The sequence below is a fragment of the Bacillus rossius genome, chromosome 1 (assembly GCF_032445375.1).
Source record: "Bacillus rossius redtenbacheri isolate Brsri chromosome 1, Brsri_v3, whole genome shotgun sequence".
Taxonomy (NCBI): domain Eukaryota; kingdom Metazoa; phylum Arthropoda; class Insecta; order Phasmatodea; family Bacillidae; genus Bacillus; species Bacillus rossius.
In genome coordinates this window covers 55101959-55118579 of record NC_086330.1, presented here as the reverse complement: position 1 = coordinate 55118579, position 16621 = coordinate 55101959, and the positions used below count along the sequence as shown (strand labels likewise).

The 16621-nt window shown below is 38.7% G+C and overlaps 1 protein-coding gene across 1 annotated transcript in view; it reads right to left on the bottom strand.

Moving 5' to 3' along the window:
* Positions 1–6954, bottom strand: part of LOC134536293 (protein obstructor-E) — a 32420-nt gene extending 25466 nt beyond the window's left edge. The window contains exon 1 of the mRNA XM_063376047.1: positions 6796–6954. Coding sequence (XP_063232117.1) covers positions 6796–6844 — 49 coding nt within the window. The 5' untranslated portion in view covers positions 6845–6954. The remainder of the gene's footprint in view (positions 1–6795) is intronic.
* Positions 6955–16621: the final 9667 nt, after the last annotated feature.

Here is a 16621-nt window from a genome sequence, read left to right as displayed (position 1 = left end):
CGACCCTGTCACATCCCACTCGGCCAGGAGGGAAATTGTGGCAGTGGACAATTAACAATGGACGCTGACTTATTTGTGTTCAAGTGTTTGGAGTTCATCCTAGTACCAAAAAATAACACAAAATTGGCAGGCCTCCAGTCAGGATAAGTATGAATCAATTTTCAAAATAATAACTGAAGAAGAGAACAACTATCTTACAAGAAATCTAAGGTAAACGTAAGTCAAAAAGCTATATACGTGTGTTTTTATTACTTTTTTTATTATTTGGGGTATGCATTTTTTACAAAAAGGTTTTGAGACTAGCTGGGAGTCTGTGTTTCTTTCACGTACATGTTCGCTGTTGGTACAGGAACCACAGCAAATGCGTCCTGAATGGCCTGGTTAGATGAGGTTTCCCTTTCAGACGGTTGCTAGTTGCTGTGAGCAAACATCTGGCGCGGGCATGCCATTCGATTCTTTGTGGAAAATACCTGCCACTTTTTTATTGTGCATGCACACCTACATGCGTGTGTGCGTATAGTTGAATAAACTCTGAAAACTCGATTGTAACATGCATTCAACTTCGTCAATTCTTGCAATGACATGCCTAACTCTCATACTTAACTTTTCACTACAACACTGTGGGAAGAGAAAACGCTGAAGTTAAATTGCTGTTGAATATGCAGTGAGTTTTTTTTTTGTTTTTTTTCGCGGGATTTCCGAGCTGGTTTACTTGTGTCTTGCCCGCGACGTCGTGTGAACTTGGAAAAATAAAGTTATTCCCTTCTACAGTTAAAACCGCTACATGCTTATACAAACCCTTGTTTGGATGTTAAATATTTCAGTTGAGTTTTGAAAAAAAATTGTTAAATTTTCAAGATACTGTTGCGGAAGACATAAAAAATAAAGCTATTATCAAGGTTAATTCACACACCAGATTTTTTATGTAATTAAATAAGTTTTTATTCACTTGGATACTTTTAAAAAAGTTTTCTTATAATCTTGTTTACAAATTAATAACACGGTTTAGCCCAAATATAACTTTCAACGATTTTGTCATAGCAGATGTCCTGTTGCAGTCATAACAAACATTCAAAGATGTTACATATTATCTACAAAATATTAACTCCCATTCATTGTCTTCTTTAAAGGGTGTAAAAATTAATGTCACTCGTCCAGGTAAGAAGTAAATATCAAAAACACTTTAAACTTTAAATCGTGTGAATTCCTCTCCAAACATTGAAAACATTCCCAATATGATAACTTTTGAACCTTATTTTAAAACCTTGAAAATGTTCGTATTATTGTTAGGTTTTTTTTCAAACAAACAATATACGTCATTCTCATTAATTAATATTTCTTGATGCTAATATTTTTCAGTTAAAGCTAAAACAAAAACTGTCATTTTAAATTAGCTCTGGTATAGTTATTACTTACTTAGTTTAAAATTCACCAAATGTTAAAATAATATAGAAAATAATTCAGCTTTGGTTTTCCGTCTGAAAGAATTAATTATGAACAATTTATTTTTTGTAGATGAATCAATATTATTTTTATTAGAATTATATCGACCATATATAATTTTAACTCGTTCACTTTGAAAGCCTAGGATAACCAGACAGACAGGCAAACAATATCATCACAATAACAGGTTTACGTTTTACAGAGTACAAAACCATAAAAAGGTAAAAAAAAATCACAGAGTAGTAATGTATTTTTTACAAATATTAAAATTATACTGTTTCAATTACAAAAAAATGAATGAATAGGGTGAAATTTCAATTCAGAAATGGCCTCGCCTCCTTCCCTGGAAAAGGGAAGAGGGGGTTTGTATTTACTAATGACACACTGAAAAATTTTTACATCAGAGATTTAGCAAAATAACGGAATCTTAATATTTTTTTCCTGTTTCAACATTTGGTTTATGATTGAGTCAAATATTTCATTTATTTTAAACACGTTCTTGATTTATTTCATAGATATTTTAGAATAGGCAGTATAATTTAGTGGGTTTTGAATTATTCCTAGACTCGTGAACAGACGGTAGCTTATATAAAGCAAATTAACAAAATGTTTGTGATCAGACTCAAACTATTTTATAGTTCAGTCGAGTGTTACTCTTTACATCAGTGATCATTGCACTCAAGCTACACAGATCGTAATAAAAACAGAACCTTGTTCACATTGAACTTCAACAAATGATAATGATAAATTTACCGATGAAAACCAATTGCTATATTTTAAAATAAACTTGTTTTAACTTGTGCGAAGAAATAATTCGTCTCTACGTATATCTAGAATACTATTCAAATAAAACATTTTTGAAGCACATGCATAACGAGATCACTTCACGGTTGCTTACTGCCCGAATCTGTGTGTGGAAATGAGCATATATACAGAATTAAGAGAAATATGTTAGTTTCAGTGGTATTTGGTAAGGGTTAACAAGCACTTAACTATGTATATTTTCAAGCAAGTCTCTTATTTTATCGTCAATGCCATTCTTGAAGCTTTTTTAATAGTTACTGCAATGTTACTTAATGTACAAATGCTTTTAAGTAACAGAAAATAAACGTAACCTATAAAGACGCAAAATAAATAAATATAAAATTCTAAAATTGACAGACAACGCACGTGTTATACCGGTGGGTCTAGAAACATTAACTTTTGCACAGAAGTTCCTTATATAACGTAGGTGACGAAAAAAAGGATTTATGAAAATTCATCCCCTAAGGGGGTTAAAAAGGAGATGGAATTTTTTATGGGATTTTTTCATTTTTGAAGTTACCGATATGGAAATTGGTATTTAGGCTTATGTTTCTAAATAATACAAGTCAGTTGTATCAGCGTTTTTTTTATTAATTCATCAAATATGAGGATCAAATCTTTCCATCGCCACACGGTAAGTAAATAATAAAATTAGCGTGTTTCTCAATGTGCGAAATCTTTTCAAGTAGCGCGCAACGACTTATTTTTTTTCTCGTCCATCGTCGCTCGTGGCAGAACATTTGCGCGCGGCTGTACAGGTGCGGCGGTTCTGGAGCCAGTGTTGTTTGCAGAAGGGGAGAGGGGGGTGCAGCAAGGTTGTCCGCCGACCAGTGGCCGCCCGGGCTGTTAGCCAACAGTGAAAGGCGTGTCCACGGCGGTGCGCGGTATCCCTGCAGCTCTGCAGATTATCTGGAGCACGCCACCGCCTCCTGTATCCCTGCCTCGCGCCTGGTAATTACGCCCGTCTACCTCCAGTGGCCCATTACTCGCGTTGCGCAACGCATCTTTCCCCGCTTGCACATGTTAGTCGAATTACCCCACAAAGTAATTTTTTTACGGTCATATCGATTGATTGATCAGCTATATATGTTGCGCGGGTAGTTTTAAACGTCGGTGTCAGCATTTAAGTAAAAGTTTCGTATTCAAATTATTTATTCCAAATCGATTTCAGCCGCTTACAATAAAATTATATAGGGTTGTAACAGAATGAATGCAAAGGAATGGATGAAATAAATTGATGGAATGGATGCAAAACCAATTAATTTGTCTGCGCTTTTCTTTAGTATGATGTTTTTTTAAAAAAAAACTCTTAGTTTAACACAAAAAACTATTCAATTAATATTTAAAATTAGTGGAATTGCTTATTTACAAATCAAACAGAATTTTTGGAATTAAAATAGTTCTTTAGCATTTATTAAAAAAATCAATGAACAAAAAAAATGCTCATATCATAAAACGAATAAAACATTTATTTAATTTAAAAATTCAAACAATGTTTTAATTATTTTTAAATTTTTATGTTATCCCATGTACTTTTAATCCTCCTGTTACGTTTGGTAAGTTTTGTTATTTAATTTTAGTTTATTATGTTCACACAATGTATAAATAAAAATATATTTAATTAATATTCAAATGACAAAGTAACCATAGCACCAAATTCAACTATTGAAAAATATTTGGGCACTAATTTAATTACAGTCCGTTTCGTTTTGATTTTTATGGTTCAAAAATTTATAATTCAAACAATACCTCTCCATTATTAACAATTAAATTTTGCACTTTTCACCAGTACTTTATCAGTCAGGCGCTCTTCGTGTATGAGCACTTAGTTTGATTGATGGCTTAGAGTTACTCACATACTGCAATAACTCTTAGACGTAAGGGTGTGAAAACGTTTCCATCATATTAGGCCTATAGTTTTCATTTACATTAATTTAAAGTAATTGGAGAATTACAAAGTGAAGGGGTAAGTTAAAATTCACAACTATTTTATATTGTGTATTTTTCTTATCCTTGCAAGCAGCAGTTACATGTTTTTGTTTTATAACATGCCATGAGTGAGCCCCCACCCCCTTTATATTATTTTAAACAAGTGTTCATATGCAGTAAATGAACGTCACAATAAACAATAGTCGTTTGCTACTTTTGTTTCTTTAAGCTTGAGAGCTCGATCTGGCAGTAGCCTACTTCTTTGAGTAGGGCCAGTTTTAAAGGTTAACTGGCTCAACGCGGCAGAAACTGGTGGATTCGGTTCTTAATCCTAAGTTCAACTTACTGAATTTTGGCTAATTGAGTACTTTATTGACTCATTTTAAAAAATATATAAATTACAATGAAGCATAAAAATTATGATAGATTATGTTATATTTAATCTCAAATCAAAAGCTTCATGTTCATTTAACTAGATTTTCGCGCTGAGATTTAAGTGTTTGGTTAAACTACGTTGAAAATTTATAATTCAAGACACGAATTGATTTTTTTTTTCGTTAAAGGGGAACCCATAATTTAGTAGAGTTGTTAAAATATATTTTTGCATGAATAAGTCACTAAATCCCGTTATTGCAGTGGTAAATTGTTCATTCTAAATCAAAGTCAACGGTACAGTAGTTGTTCTATATATGATAAAGCCATTTCCCTGTTTTCCAATATTAAGTTAAGTAATAATAGGTAAGACATACTTTTTTTTCTTTACGCGAAAAATTGTATATAGTTTGATATAATTTTGATAATAAGTATTATGTGTGCATAAAATTAACCACACTTGATTAAGCCTAGGACAGGAAAGGGAAATATAAATTGTGAGCAGCTTGTTAGGCTTCCTGTAACACACATAGAAACTATAATGTTTGGAATGCCATCTCAGTGGTGAACTTTAAGCTCGCGAGCCTGCTCGCATCAAAAAAGGCCACGTGTTTTCTGTGCGTGCGGGGCTACGTTTGAGTGGGGCCTGTTTTAAAGGTTAATTGGCACGGCGTGCCAGAAAATGGTGGGTTAGGTTCTTACTCAACCATTAAAGTCTCTGTAGAAAAACCGCGTATCGTAACCATAGTTTGGCTTACGCAACGGGAACTTCAAAAACTGTATGGTCCATAGCTACTTGGATCATGCCCAACGCTCATAAATCATGAGTCATGCCGTGGGCTGGGCGTGGACCATGATTCTCGCCGCAACGCGCGAAAACATGAAGGCTTTACGCGCGGTTGTTAATATCTCCTTGGTTGAAGCAGCTTTGTACATAAGCAACACGTATTTCTCCCCGAGAACGTTTGGGGCAAGACATTTTCAGCAGTGAGTTAAACGTGCGGCAAAGATTGTATGCATATAAAAGTTAAAAAAAAGACAGGATTTTTAGATTATGGTAATCATCGAATTGTAACATGAAAATAAAATTATTTATGTTAGAGGTTGGAATCTTAGTTTTGGCCATTATTTTTAATTTTATCTTGACACCTCAAAGGTTGCGATCATCTAGGGCCTTTGTTTTTACAGTAAATTATTTATTTTTAAGTAATTGTTATTTACAAAGTTGTGTTATTATGGCGTAAAGAAATAAATCAATAAAAAAAGTCGATATTAAAAAATAACCGTCTCTGGCAGCAGTTACAAACCTGTTTCAATTTTCCTATGTCTACTAATAAACCGTACAACCGAAAAATGATGTCTTCAGTTTCCGCCACCTCTTCTGCTGCTCTCCATAAAAAAAAACCTTTCTCCAGTACCTATGTTTTCTTTTAATATGCGTGTGTTCAAAAAATAAACTTGGTGGGATATTTGGTGCAGTAAAATTTCTTTCTTTGCCCTTCGCTGGTCTCAAAGGTATGCAACATTTTGGTGCCGACTGTACACGTTGGGTGTAGGAATCGCTAACCTAAATAAACCACTCAGTGCGCGGTTTCGTAACGGAACGTAAGGTTACTCAAGTTGGCAACACGCCTCCGTCAAAGATGGAAGCTGTCATTTTGTATGCAGTCGTCGATTTTGTATGCGCTTGCAAAAACACTGCGGCGTTAATCACAAGGGATTAATGCCATTCACGGCAAAAAAAAAACATTACTACACGATGAAACCGGAAGTCTATGCGGTCCACGTGTCCTTTAAGGGATCCTTCTAACAAGGGTGTATTTGTGTTAGTGAGGCGTTATGACAAGGGCGACGCTCACTGGTGCTTCCAGCGTGTTATCGCCTCTTAAGGCAATCAGTTCTTCGGGTATAGACCAACTATGAATATTGAGTGATAGCCATAATATTATTCGGCGAAGAAATTAAGATAAAGGTGTTATGCAAGTCCTCTGAGTGCTTTGAAGTACGTGCATAGGATGTTTAACGCCTGAAAATTGTTTTTAGAACTCTTAATTAATCAGTTTTCACTCTTATGAGGACACATTTTAAAAACGAAATACGTAAACAGAGCTACTCAGTTGATAAATGTTTTTTTTTCGTAAACGGACGCCACTGTTTCATCGTGGGCAGTTTACAAATCGCGCTTGCAGTATCTTCTGAAGCTCTTCACGCCGCGTGTGTGCCCGGGTATGCGCGTGTTTCGCTTACCTGCCGCCAAGACGCTCAGCGCCAGCACTCCGCTCAGGATCGACTTCATCGCGTCACGACCGCCGGCGAACGAGAGAATAAGCGTGGTCGGTTCGAAGCGCCTCGTGCCTCGTACTAGCCAGCTCCGCTCGAGCTGTTCGTAAAAAAAAATCTCTCTCTGTGTGTGTGTGTGTCTTTCTTTTTCCCTCGCTTCGGCCGACGTCGGTTCTCCGTCGCCGACGCTGCCATCTAGCGGCGGAGCTGGGCAACTAGCTCCGGTCCTTTCACTCTCGTCCGTACAAAAAAGAAGTAAAAACCCTATCTCCCGCAGCGCTCCAGTAGCTGTTTCCGAGACGGAAGCGTTACAGCCGTCGTGTCACTGAAACCTCGCTTGTAATTAGAAGAGTGAAATCTCTTAATGAAGAAAAGTGGAATGTTGGACCGGAAACAAATTAATAATTTCAATTAATCCGTATTTGAATACATACTTATAGTAACTTTATTTTTAATGAGCACAGTAAAATATCTACGATGATTATTATAAAATATTGGTATTGAAATATTTACTTGCTACAAAAAATATACAGTTTATTGACGTGTTAGAAAATTAGTTTTGAGTAAATCTGAGTGTACCATTTTAAATTTTAACTACAGCAAAACAGGAGTTGTTTTAGTCATCAGTTCCATAAAAACCTCCTTTCCTCTATTTTCTGCACTTATCTATACTAATATTATAAAGCTGAAGAGCTTGTTTGTTTGTTTGTTTGAACGCGCTAATCTCAGGAACCACTGATCCGATTTGAAAAATTCTTTCAGTGTTGGATAGTACATTTATCGAGGAAGGCTTTATTATATTATCAATTACATTAGAGATCCTTACTAAAAGTCCAATTTAGAATCAAATGCGTTGGAGGGGGTTAGATACAACATGCAGTACACTTACTATGTGTGTGTTGACAATGCTGTAGGTGCTAGAAGTTTATTTCCTATTGCCTATTAACATTGTTGCCACGCACTAGATGCCTTATCCTTCTTAATTTTCCCATACAAGTAAAAAACACCCGTGTGATATTAACAACGAAGCAATCAGTACCCTCATAAGAGTTCAATTAGTATTTAAATACTTTTTATCACTTTAAATCGCAAACCTAAACTACTGTTTTTTTCCTCTCTCTGTGTTTAATTTGTTTTTTTTTACTAGAATTATTTTTATTGTTTTTAATTAATTTTCATTTTTCGGACCATCAATAATTTTTATCTCCCGTTACAATTCTGACAAGGACTTTTATATATATATATATACATATATAAAAGCGAAATACCACTCACTGACTCACTCATCACGAGATCTCTAAAACTATACACCCGATTGACTTGAAATTTAGCATAGTTACTCATTTTGTGATGTAGACGCTCACTAAGAACGGATTCTGCGGAAATACGATCCCAAGGGGAGTTTCGGGGGCTTAATATATCAAAATTTCCAGTTTTTGGTAGGAAATCGCCATGGCAACGGCTGTTGCTTTGTTTATGCTTCATTTGTCTCTATGGCAACGAATATTTCATTGTTAGTGCCGTCATCACCGTTGAAATTTTGCGGGTACTTTAAATATCAAAAATTGCCCTTTTTTTCAAGTAGGATATATATTTTACAGACTTGAAACTTCACAGTAATGTTCCTTATGTTACGCAGGATCACATTTTCCGAAAATTAGATCCCATGGGTGGTTAAAACCAGGCAACAGTGGGTACTTTGTCTGCATGAGAACAGGAAGTAGGGAGAGCGTGCCGACTCTGGAACATAGGCGAGGGGGGAGCGGGGTAATCCGGGGATTATCCCATTTTTTATGGTTTTTTACGCATTTTTTATTGTTTTTTATGTGCAAATCCAGTTTTTTATGCGCTAATCCAGTGGCTAATCCGCTAATCCAGTGGCTAATCCGCAAATCCGCAAATCCGCAGATCCGCAAATCCGCAAATCTGCAAATCCGCAAATTCGCAAATCCGCAAATCCGCAAATCCTCAAATTGCAAATTCGCAAATCCGCCATTTTGTATTTCTAGAAATTTCCACCAACTTCGAATCGTGACGTCATGATTCTGTGTCGTCCGCTGGAGGCTGCCACCTTGATTTCTTCTGGCCGCCATCTTGTTTCGTCTGCTGGAGGCCGCCATCTTGATTTTTCCTGGTCGCCATCTTGTTTCGTCTGCTGGAGGCCGCCATCTTGATTTTTCCTGGTCGCCATCTTGTTTCGGCTGCTGGAGGCCGCCATCTTGTGTGACGTCATATAGTTATGTTGGTCGCCACCAGGTAGCAGCAGGTATTATTTTATTTTAACTGAAATATTTTCAGTGCCGAGGCTGGGATTCGATCCATGGGACGTGAAAACGTCCAGGATGTCGTGGTTACGAGGCGGACGCCTTGACCACTAGACCACGAGACCAATTGGAATATGGTGGAATAAATAATCTATATATGCTACGTACTGACGGCAAGTTTATGATAAATGGGGGAGGGTGTTTTTGCCTTCCTTAATGCATACCTAAGGCGCCACATTTGAAATTAAAATTATTATACAGCCGCCATCTTTAATCCAGCACAGACTACCAGATGGCGCCAAATTCAAAAATTAGTTGCCAGAGGCGCCGCCATCTTGGTTCTCAAGTTGGCTGGTAGATGTCGCTAGTATCGCGCGCCAAATTCAAAAATTAGTTGTCAGAGGCGCCGCCATCTTGGTTCTCAAGTTGGCTGGTAGATGTCGCTAGTATCGCGCGGCAAATTCAAAAATTAGTTGCCAGAGGCGCCGCCATCTTGATTCTCAAGTTGGCTACCAGAGTGTGCCACCGTCGCCATCTTTATTTCATATTTCAGCTGCCAGGGCACAGCACCATTCGATAGATCGAATGCTAATCGATATATTTACTTTTATTTCATATTTCAGCTGCCAGGGTGCAGCACCATTCGATAGGTCGAATGCTAATCGATATATTTACTTTTATTTCATATTTCAGCTGCCAGGGCACAGCACCATTCGATAGATCGAATGCTAATCGATATATTTACTTTTATTTCATATTTCAGCTGCCAGGGCACAGCACCATTCGATAGGTCGAATGCTAATCGATATATTTACTTTTATTTCATATTTCAGCTGCCAGGGCACAGCACCATTCGATAGATCGAATGCTAATCGATATATTTACTTTTATTTCATATTTCCGCTGCCAGGGCGCAGCACCATTCGATAGGTCGAATGCTAATCGATAAATTTAGTAACAAGTGTTGCTACCAGAGGGCGCGATATTTAAATTTAAAAAATTTAAAACCTTTAAACAATTCTCCGCCATCTTGGATTCAACAGCCCCACCATTTTGGAAGCACATGATACACCCAAGAACTCGTTCCAATACATGCACACAGTGCACCGAAAAGATTGTTCCCTTACATGCACAGAGTGCACCATATTGAATGATCATGATATGTGTTCCTTTATATGCATCAGAAGCAGGCATAAGAAATTTTTTCTTGTAGGCATACTTTAGTGTTAGCTTTCCTGTAATGCATTTAATAATAGTGTAAGCTCATTATTATTATTTAGTGATAGTGAATTTATAACTATGATGTGTAGTCTCATTCTCTTCATCTCGACGTGGCGGAAGATTCTCTGGAGTGTAAGCTGAAAAAAAAAAAAAATAAAAACTTGTGTTTGAATTTATAGTGGTATGCTGCTTTCCACATCACCTTAGAGACTATGTCTCAGGAGGTACAGCATTAGATGCGTTAACTCCTTTTTTTTATACATGGCGAGTTTCCCCGAGAGACCTATTTTCCATGTTTAACAAGGGCGCAAGCATTATGCTTCACCGTCACTCTCTCCCAAGCCGCTGTCCACTCCATCATCTGGCTCCACTTGCTCTTGAGCCTCCATTACAGCTTCAAAGCATACTATAATACCGTTGTAAAGGTATGTTAGAAACTCGTATTCCTCTGGAAATGCAGCGAACAAATTGATCGCGGAGACCTCTAGATGGTGTACTATCGCATCTATATTCATGCCGATGCAAGCATGAAGCGCATATTCAATGCAATCGCGCATTTCCTCAAAAGCAGCCATGTTCATTATGGAATTGTCAGAGACAGATCGAAGACTATAGTTGACCTGGTCTTGACGGAAAGATGACATGCAACAAAGTTTAACCACATTAGCATTTAAAATCGGGATAGACTCAAATTTAATTTAAATTATTAAACAGACTAGCATTTAAAGAAAACTATCAGATTCACTATCTGAACCGTGTAAATAAGATGAGTGCAATCTCTACATGTTAAACATACCGATGGTTTTATCTCCACATGCGCAGTACAGTAGTGCATGAGTTCTGTCCAACATTCTTAATGTTTTATGGCTGAAGGGGGAGGCAATGAATCGAAGTTGGTTGCCATCTACCCAGTTGACCACTCCGAGCGGAGGAGGAGTTTGGAGTGCTGTTGTTTTCCTACAACTCGACTCGGAGCAGCAATGCTTATTGAGCGTACCAAGGTATGAGGATAGTACAAAAAAAAATAAACTGGAAAATTATAAAATAAAAAAAAAAGTTAGAATCTCTTATTATGTGGGGAACTCAGGTTCAGGGATCTAGACGGTAATGTCCCCATGGAAGCGTGCTAATTCCATCATCGGAAATGCTCCGCTTGTCGTCACCTGATGACAACGCCACCATAGTCACGCGTTCAGTACAAACAATATGATTTCGTGAACGAAAATGATATTGAGTCCCCCAAACCCGTGAATTTGTTTGCAAGCAATCCAGATATTGCTCAAAAAGTAGCGAGCTGAGTACACTGGCCTTCACACCCTTGGCTTTAAGCGTAAAAGCACCATCGTCCATCTTGTATGCATAAAGTTTGGGGCGAAGACCAACATACTCAGTAATGATGCGTCCAGCGGCTTCATCCTTCATGACACCAGTCATGCCGTGGTTGACTGATGGAAACCTTTGAGCATTATCTGGAGCATAATTCGAAGTGTCGAATCGAGAAGCCAAATCGGGGAGAATCGAAGAATACACATCGCGACACTCGATGTGGTACAGAAGAGAATCGGTATCTGAGTAAAGCAGGTGCAGAGATGGAAAGGGAAACTTAACCTGCATATAGTTATAGTGGAAATCATAGAGATGCAATTTGGATAAATCTAAGATGGCCACACCAGTGTAAAGGGGTTTGTTGAAGGTTACCGAACCTTTGGCTAACTCAATGAGGACCAGATTCTCATCGACGATCCGCCTTGCCTTAAATGACGGACGACCTATCAACTCTGCCGCACCATATATGGTATCGTACCGCGAAACCACACGTATGTCACGCTCCCTACGCGGCGACTGCAAAGATTTGCCAAAAACGGAATTATTCATTAATTTATAGAAGGATTTCTCAAAGGGGTTCGCTGCCTGAGCACGGCAATTCAGATTATACCGTACGTACGACGCCATCCAGGATTTTTGTTCAAAGCGCAAAACACGATGAACATTGTCAAGAACGGCCCCGTACGTAAGGTAGTGCTGCAGTGTTTTTGCATGTAAAACATAGTTCTTTCGCGGTTCAAGTGTCAATAAGAGCTTTGACATATTGCCGTTCACCGGTACGCCATTCACGGGTGCAAGCGGCAGGTCTGATAGCCGGTCATGACATTCACGCGGAAAGGATAGATCCACCTCTATAAAACATGAGCAGTCACCATCGGTGTCCATGGTGCTAAAGTTCCAGTTTGCATATTCGAGTTCCTGCACCCACTGGAAGTTGCCCACCGGAAGCTTACCAAGCATCGTATGACCATAGAGAGAATTTACATCGAAATAACAGATGTAGGAAGATGGCAGGCTGGAGTCATAATCGCTCATGTAAACATTGTTAGCCTTCGCATAGCGCCGACTAACGTTGGTGATCCCACCCCGAACAGCATTCTCCAAGAAAAGATAGATATCTGGATCGGTGACTAATTCCAGACACACCTCAGACTTGCTCAACAAACCGTCCCACGCAAGTGATGGGGCCGTAATGTAGTGCGCCGGATCTAAGCCATAGGACTGGCAACAAACTGAACGGAAATTCTCGAACACGTCAGCCAACAAACACGTATCCACCTTCAAATACTGCAACGCGTAATCGTTCAAAGTCTTACAGCGGAAAACATTCCACGCAGATCTAGCGTGAGCATAGTCCCCGTCACTCACGTCAGTCCCACTAAGAGCATTATGAAATGCTTCCCTAGGGGGTAGTGAGGTCGTCTGCAGTTCTGCCATACTAGTGACGAAATCGTATGGGAACACCCCTTTCCTACGAGCTAGATCAAACTGTGCGTCTTCTGGAAACTGGACACGAGTGAGGCTCAGCTGAGCAGGCGAGAGATTACCTGCCAGAGTATCCAGAGATGAAGTTAGGAAGTTAAGGGAGTCAATGAATCTTAAACGCACTGTTCGAGTACCTCCTCTCGCATCATTACCGGTAATCGGTATGTACTTTGTTATGCTCTTGTAACTTTCAAAAGACGTGCCTATAACCCTGACCTCCCCGGGGTTCTCCAAAATGGAGGAACCGTCAGGTTGTGCAATATGACGTGAGACTAATGGTCTCATCAAAAAGTGGGCGTCATAATTCTGAAGATTGTGGAAAATAGCCACCAGTTGGTTCTTCTGCAGTCTAAATGCAATATTACACTAAGAATGCGCATAGCCACAAATCTCACCGGTCAGGTGGTCATGGTCCAACACTGACTTGTCACCTAGTGTCTTATTACATATATGGCAATGTGTCTGACTCGCCAACCGCGCAGCAACAGCAGGAGTCTGGGCTTTCATGGGAACGGTCTTAGCATAAATCGCGCACACCCACTTAGTCATATCAATCAAGGTAGAGACCATGTCGGCAACACAATTCTCCCCTTCAAAGTGCGCATATCTGGTAAGCGAAGCATCGTACGAACAAACTAATAAAATGCTACATGCATAAGGCACGTGCTCGTTCACCGTCGTGGTGCTGGAGGCATCGGTCTCCGGTAAACAGGTGGACATCGGTTTCAAGTAGGTCTCTGTATCGCAATAAGCGACAAAGCCCATACGTTCCTTCTTGGATACATTTGTGAACTCGAGCCATTTAGTCTCCTCAGTCGGGAATACTGACCGAACGGCCGTGTGTTGGCTGCACAAATCAGTGTGGGAGTTCAACTTGTCCACAGTATGGAAATACTGAAGACAGCGCTCGCAAACCCACTTTGTATGTTGATCACGCGAGAGTTGAGAAGAAAGCAAGCGGGACAAATTCTTAATAGTCACGAAATGGAGATGAGCGGGAGCACCAGACGCACGAATAGCCAAAATATTCACATGGCGATCACATCGCATAGAGGTAATGCAAATCGGCTGGATACTTGCATCAGTGGGTTTGTTAAAATCCTCGTCAATAATCGTTCCCTGATCACTCACGCAAGAATAAATGTTCACGGAAATATTATTGAGACTCTCAAAGATCTTAACCTGATGCAGTGTCATGGGGAACGTCATACCGGTCGTATCAAAAACCTCGAGAGGATTAGGATACGATCCAGTACGAGTAACCATCCCAGCCGCCGGCGTCACACCTGCCATAACGGCATACAGAAAGCACATCTCACGGTCAGTCTCGATGTTTACACAAGCTTTGCGGTTAGACAAAAATGCAGGCAACTTTGTATGCGCGGCCCCCACCGTGAATGGTCGGTATGCAGAGACATGCATGTCGAGATGTTTTACATGACTCAACATCCATCCAGACCCGCGCAAAGCAAACTCACTTACATGCTCCATAAGCACAGAAACTAATGTGAAACTGAAAATTTCTGCTAGGTCCTCACTTAACAAAACAGGGATACTTTTGGAGGCGAAGTGGAAGCTTTCACTGATGGGCCCCTGCACAGGATCCTCCTTAATAAATACCGCGGCCAATGTAAGATAAATTTTGAATGGGCGGAGAACGCCACCCACTACGTCCAGAAAGGGTTCCCTGCACCTGGAGAGAAATCTATTAATGTTGGGGTCGGGCTGGGGAATATCATTCGCGATTCTGGAATCAACAAGTCGACCCTGGAATGCGGAATCTAAAGCGACGGGCTTCAGGCTAGGCAAAGAGGGAGGTGGCGTGTCTTCGATCTCTAGGTTGGATGAATCATCAGCCGACGATAAAATCACTGACTCAAATGATGATGAAGATGAAATCAATGAATCAATAGATGATTCATCGAGCTCAGACATCGAAGGCTCGCTTTCCTCAAATATAGCACGCTTATTAGAGTATGGAGAAGACATTATTATAAAAGGAATTTAAAAAAAATAAAGAAGGATACGCTCAACAAGTTAGAACCTGAAAAATAAATAAAAGATGCTTGCTCTAATATACTGAAACCAACAGCTGTATCAGCACTTATTATTTTCCATAATATGTGTAAAAATTTGTATTGAAAAAATAAGTGTAAATATGAAATAATTGTATGTCATGAGAAAACTTCTTGTAATATTTATTTGTGAAGTATTTCAAGTTGTAAATAATGTAGAAATATAAAATGTTTAAGACATGTAAACAATGTGCAAGAAATTAATTATATGTCGGTATATTCTGAGAATGTAGAGAATTATTATTTACATGGAACATACTGTATTGAAAACAAATGTATATCAACTTCATATCACGCTTAATATTGTTTAAAGTTTGACAAAATTTATTTAACTGTTTGCAAGCAAAGAACGAGCTCTGAATGGTTGTTGTTTTTATAAATCGCGCATAGCGTTCAGTAACAGAATGAAAGATGTATTAAAGAAATATTAAATACACGCATCCCGTTGTAAAAATAATTATGAAAACAAGTTGATTCTCAATCATTAATAAATAACAGGAATAATATTCAAAGTAATATAATCGCAACAAAAAAAATAGAGTTTAGTAATTTTTCCGTGATAATACACAATTTAAGTAATATAAATACATGGATTTAGTTATTGCTTAATTCGACCGTTTTAACGTGTTTATTTATTTAAAATAGTGGACATATTGTTAAATAAGAACTGTAAACACAGTGCGCGAACGTGTTTTAACGAAACGAATGTACTCCATCTCGTGTTGTCAGTCAGAACTGACAGAACACATACCTTATCTGGAGAAGAACGTCTCTCTGCGGAGGAGGTATCGAGGGCTGACGAGGGCTGACTGCGATCAAATGAGGTTTCCGACCTCTGTGGCAGGTGTATATATATATAAATCTGCGTCGGGCGATGACCTGAATTCTCGCGGAATCGCCTACTCTGTGTGTCGGCTTTAGATGACAGTTATAAACTGAAAATTATTAATTTAAGAAAGTTGAGTAGATTATATTTGGTAAAATCATTTAATAATATGGTGATCATGGAAAACTAGTTAAACTATATGTTTTTTGTTTTAGAAAGTAGATTTTCTACCATTCACTTTTTTCAGAATTAAAATTTAATTAATGTTTTTTTATTATAGCTTACTGAAAACATTTTTCTGCAATCGTTGTAATGCATTACAACGAATGCAGAAACTGTCAACCAAGTCTGTGACAGCATATAGACACCTCTTAGGTGCGACGACAGTTGTCTGGAAGCGAACAGAAAAGATGGTTGGGTAAACACTGTCTCAAACACATGCACATAGTGGATGCACAAGAGGAATATGGCTGCCCGGCTTTCAAAAAATTAGACATAATGTATGCTCAAAATCGTGACAGCATAAGACCTGTATCGTCTCGCCGTAATGTCGCATTGCTTAGGGCTTGGATGCTAGAACACAGCGATCCTGGAAT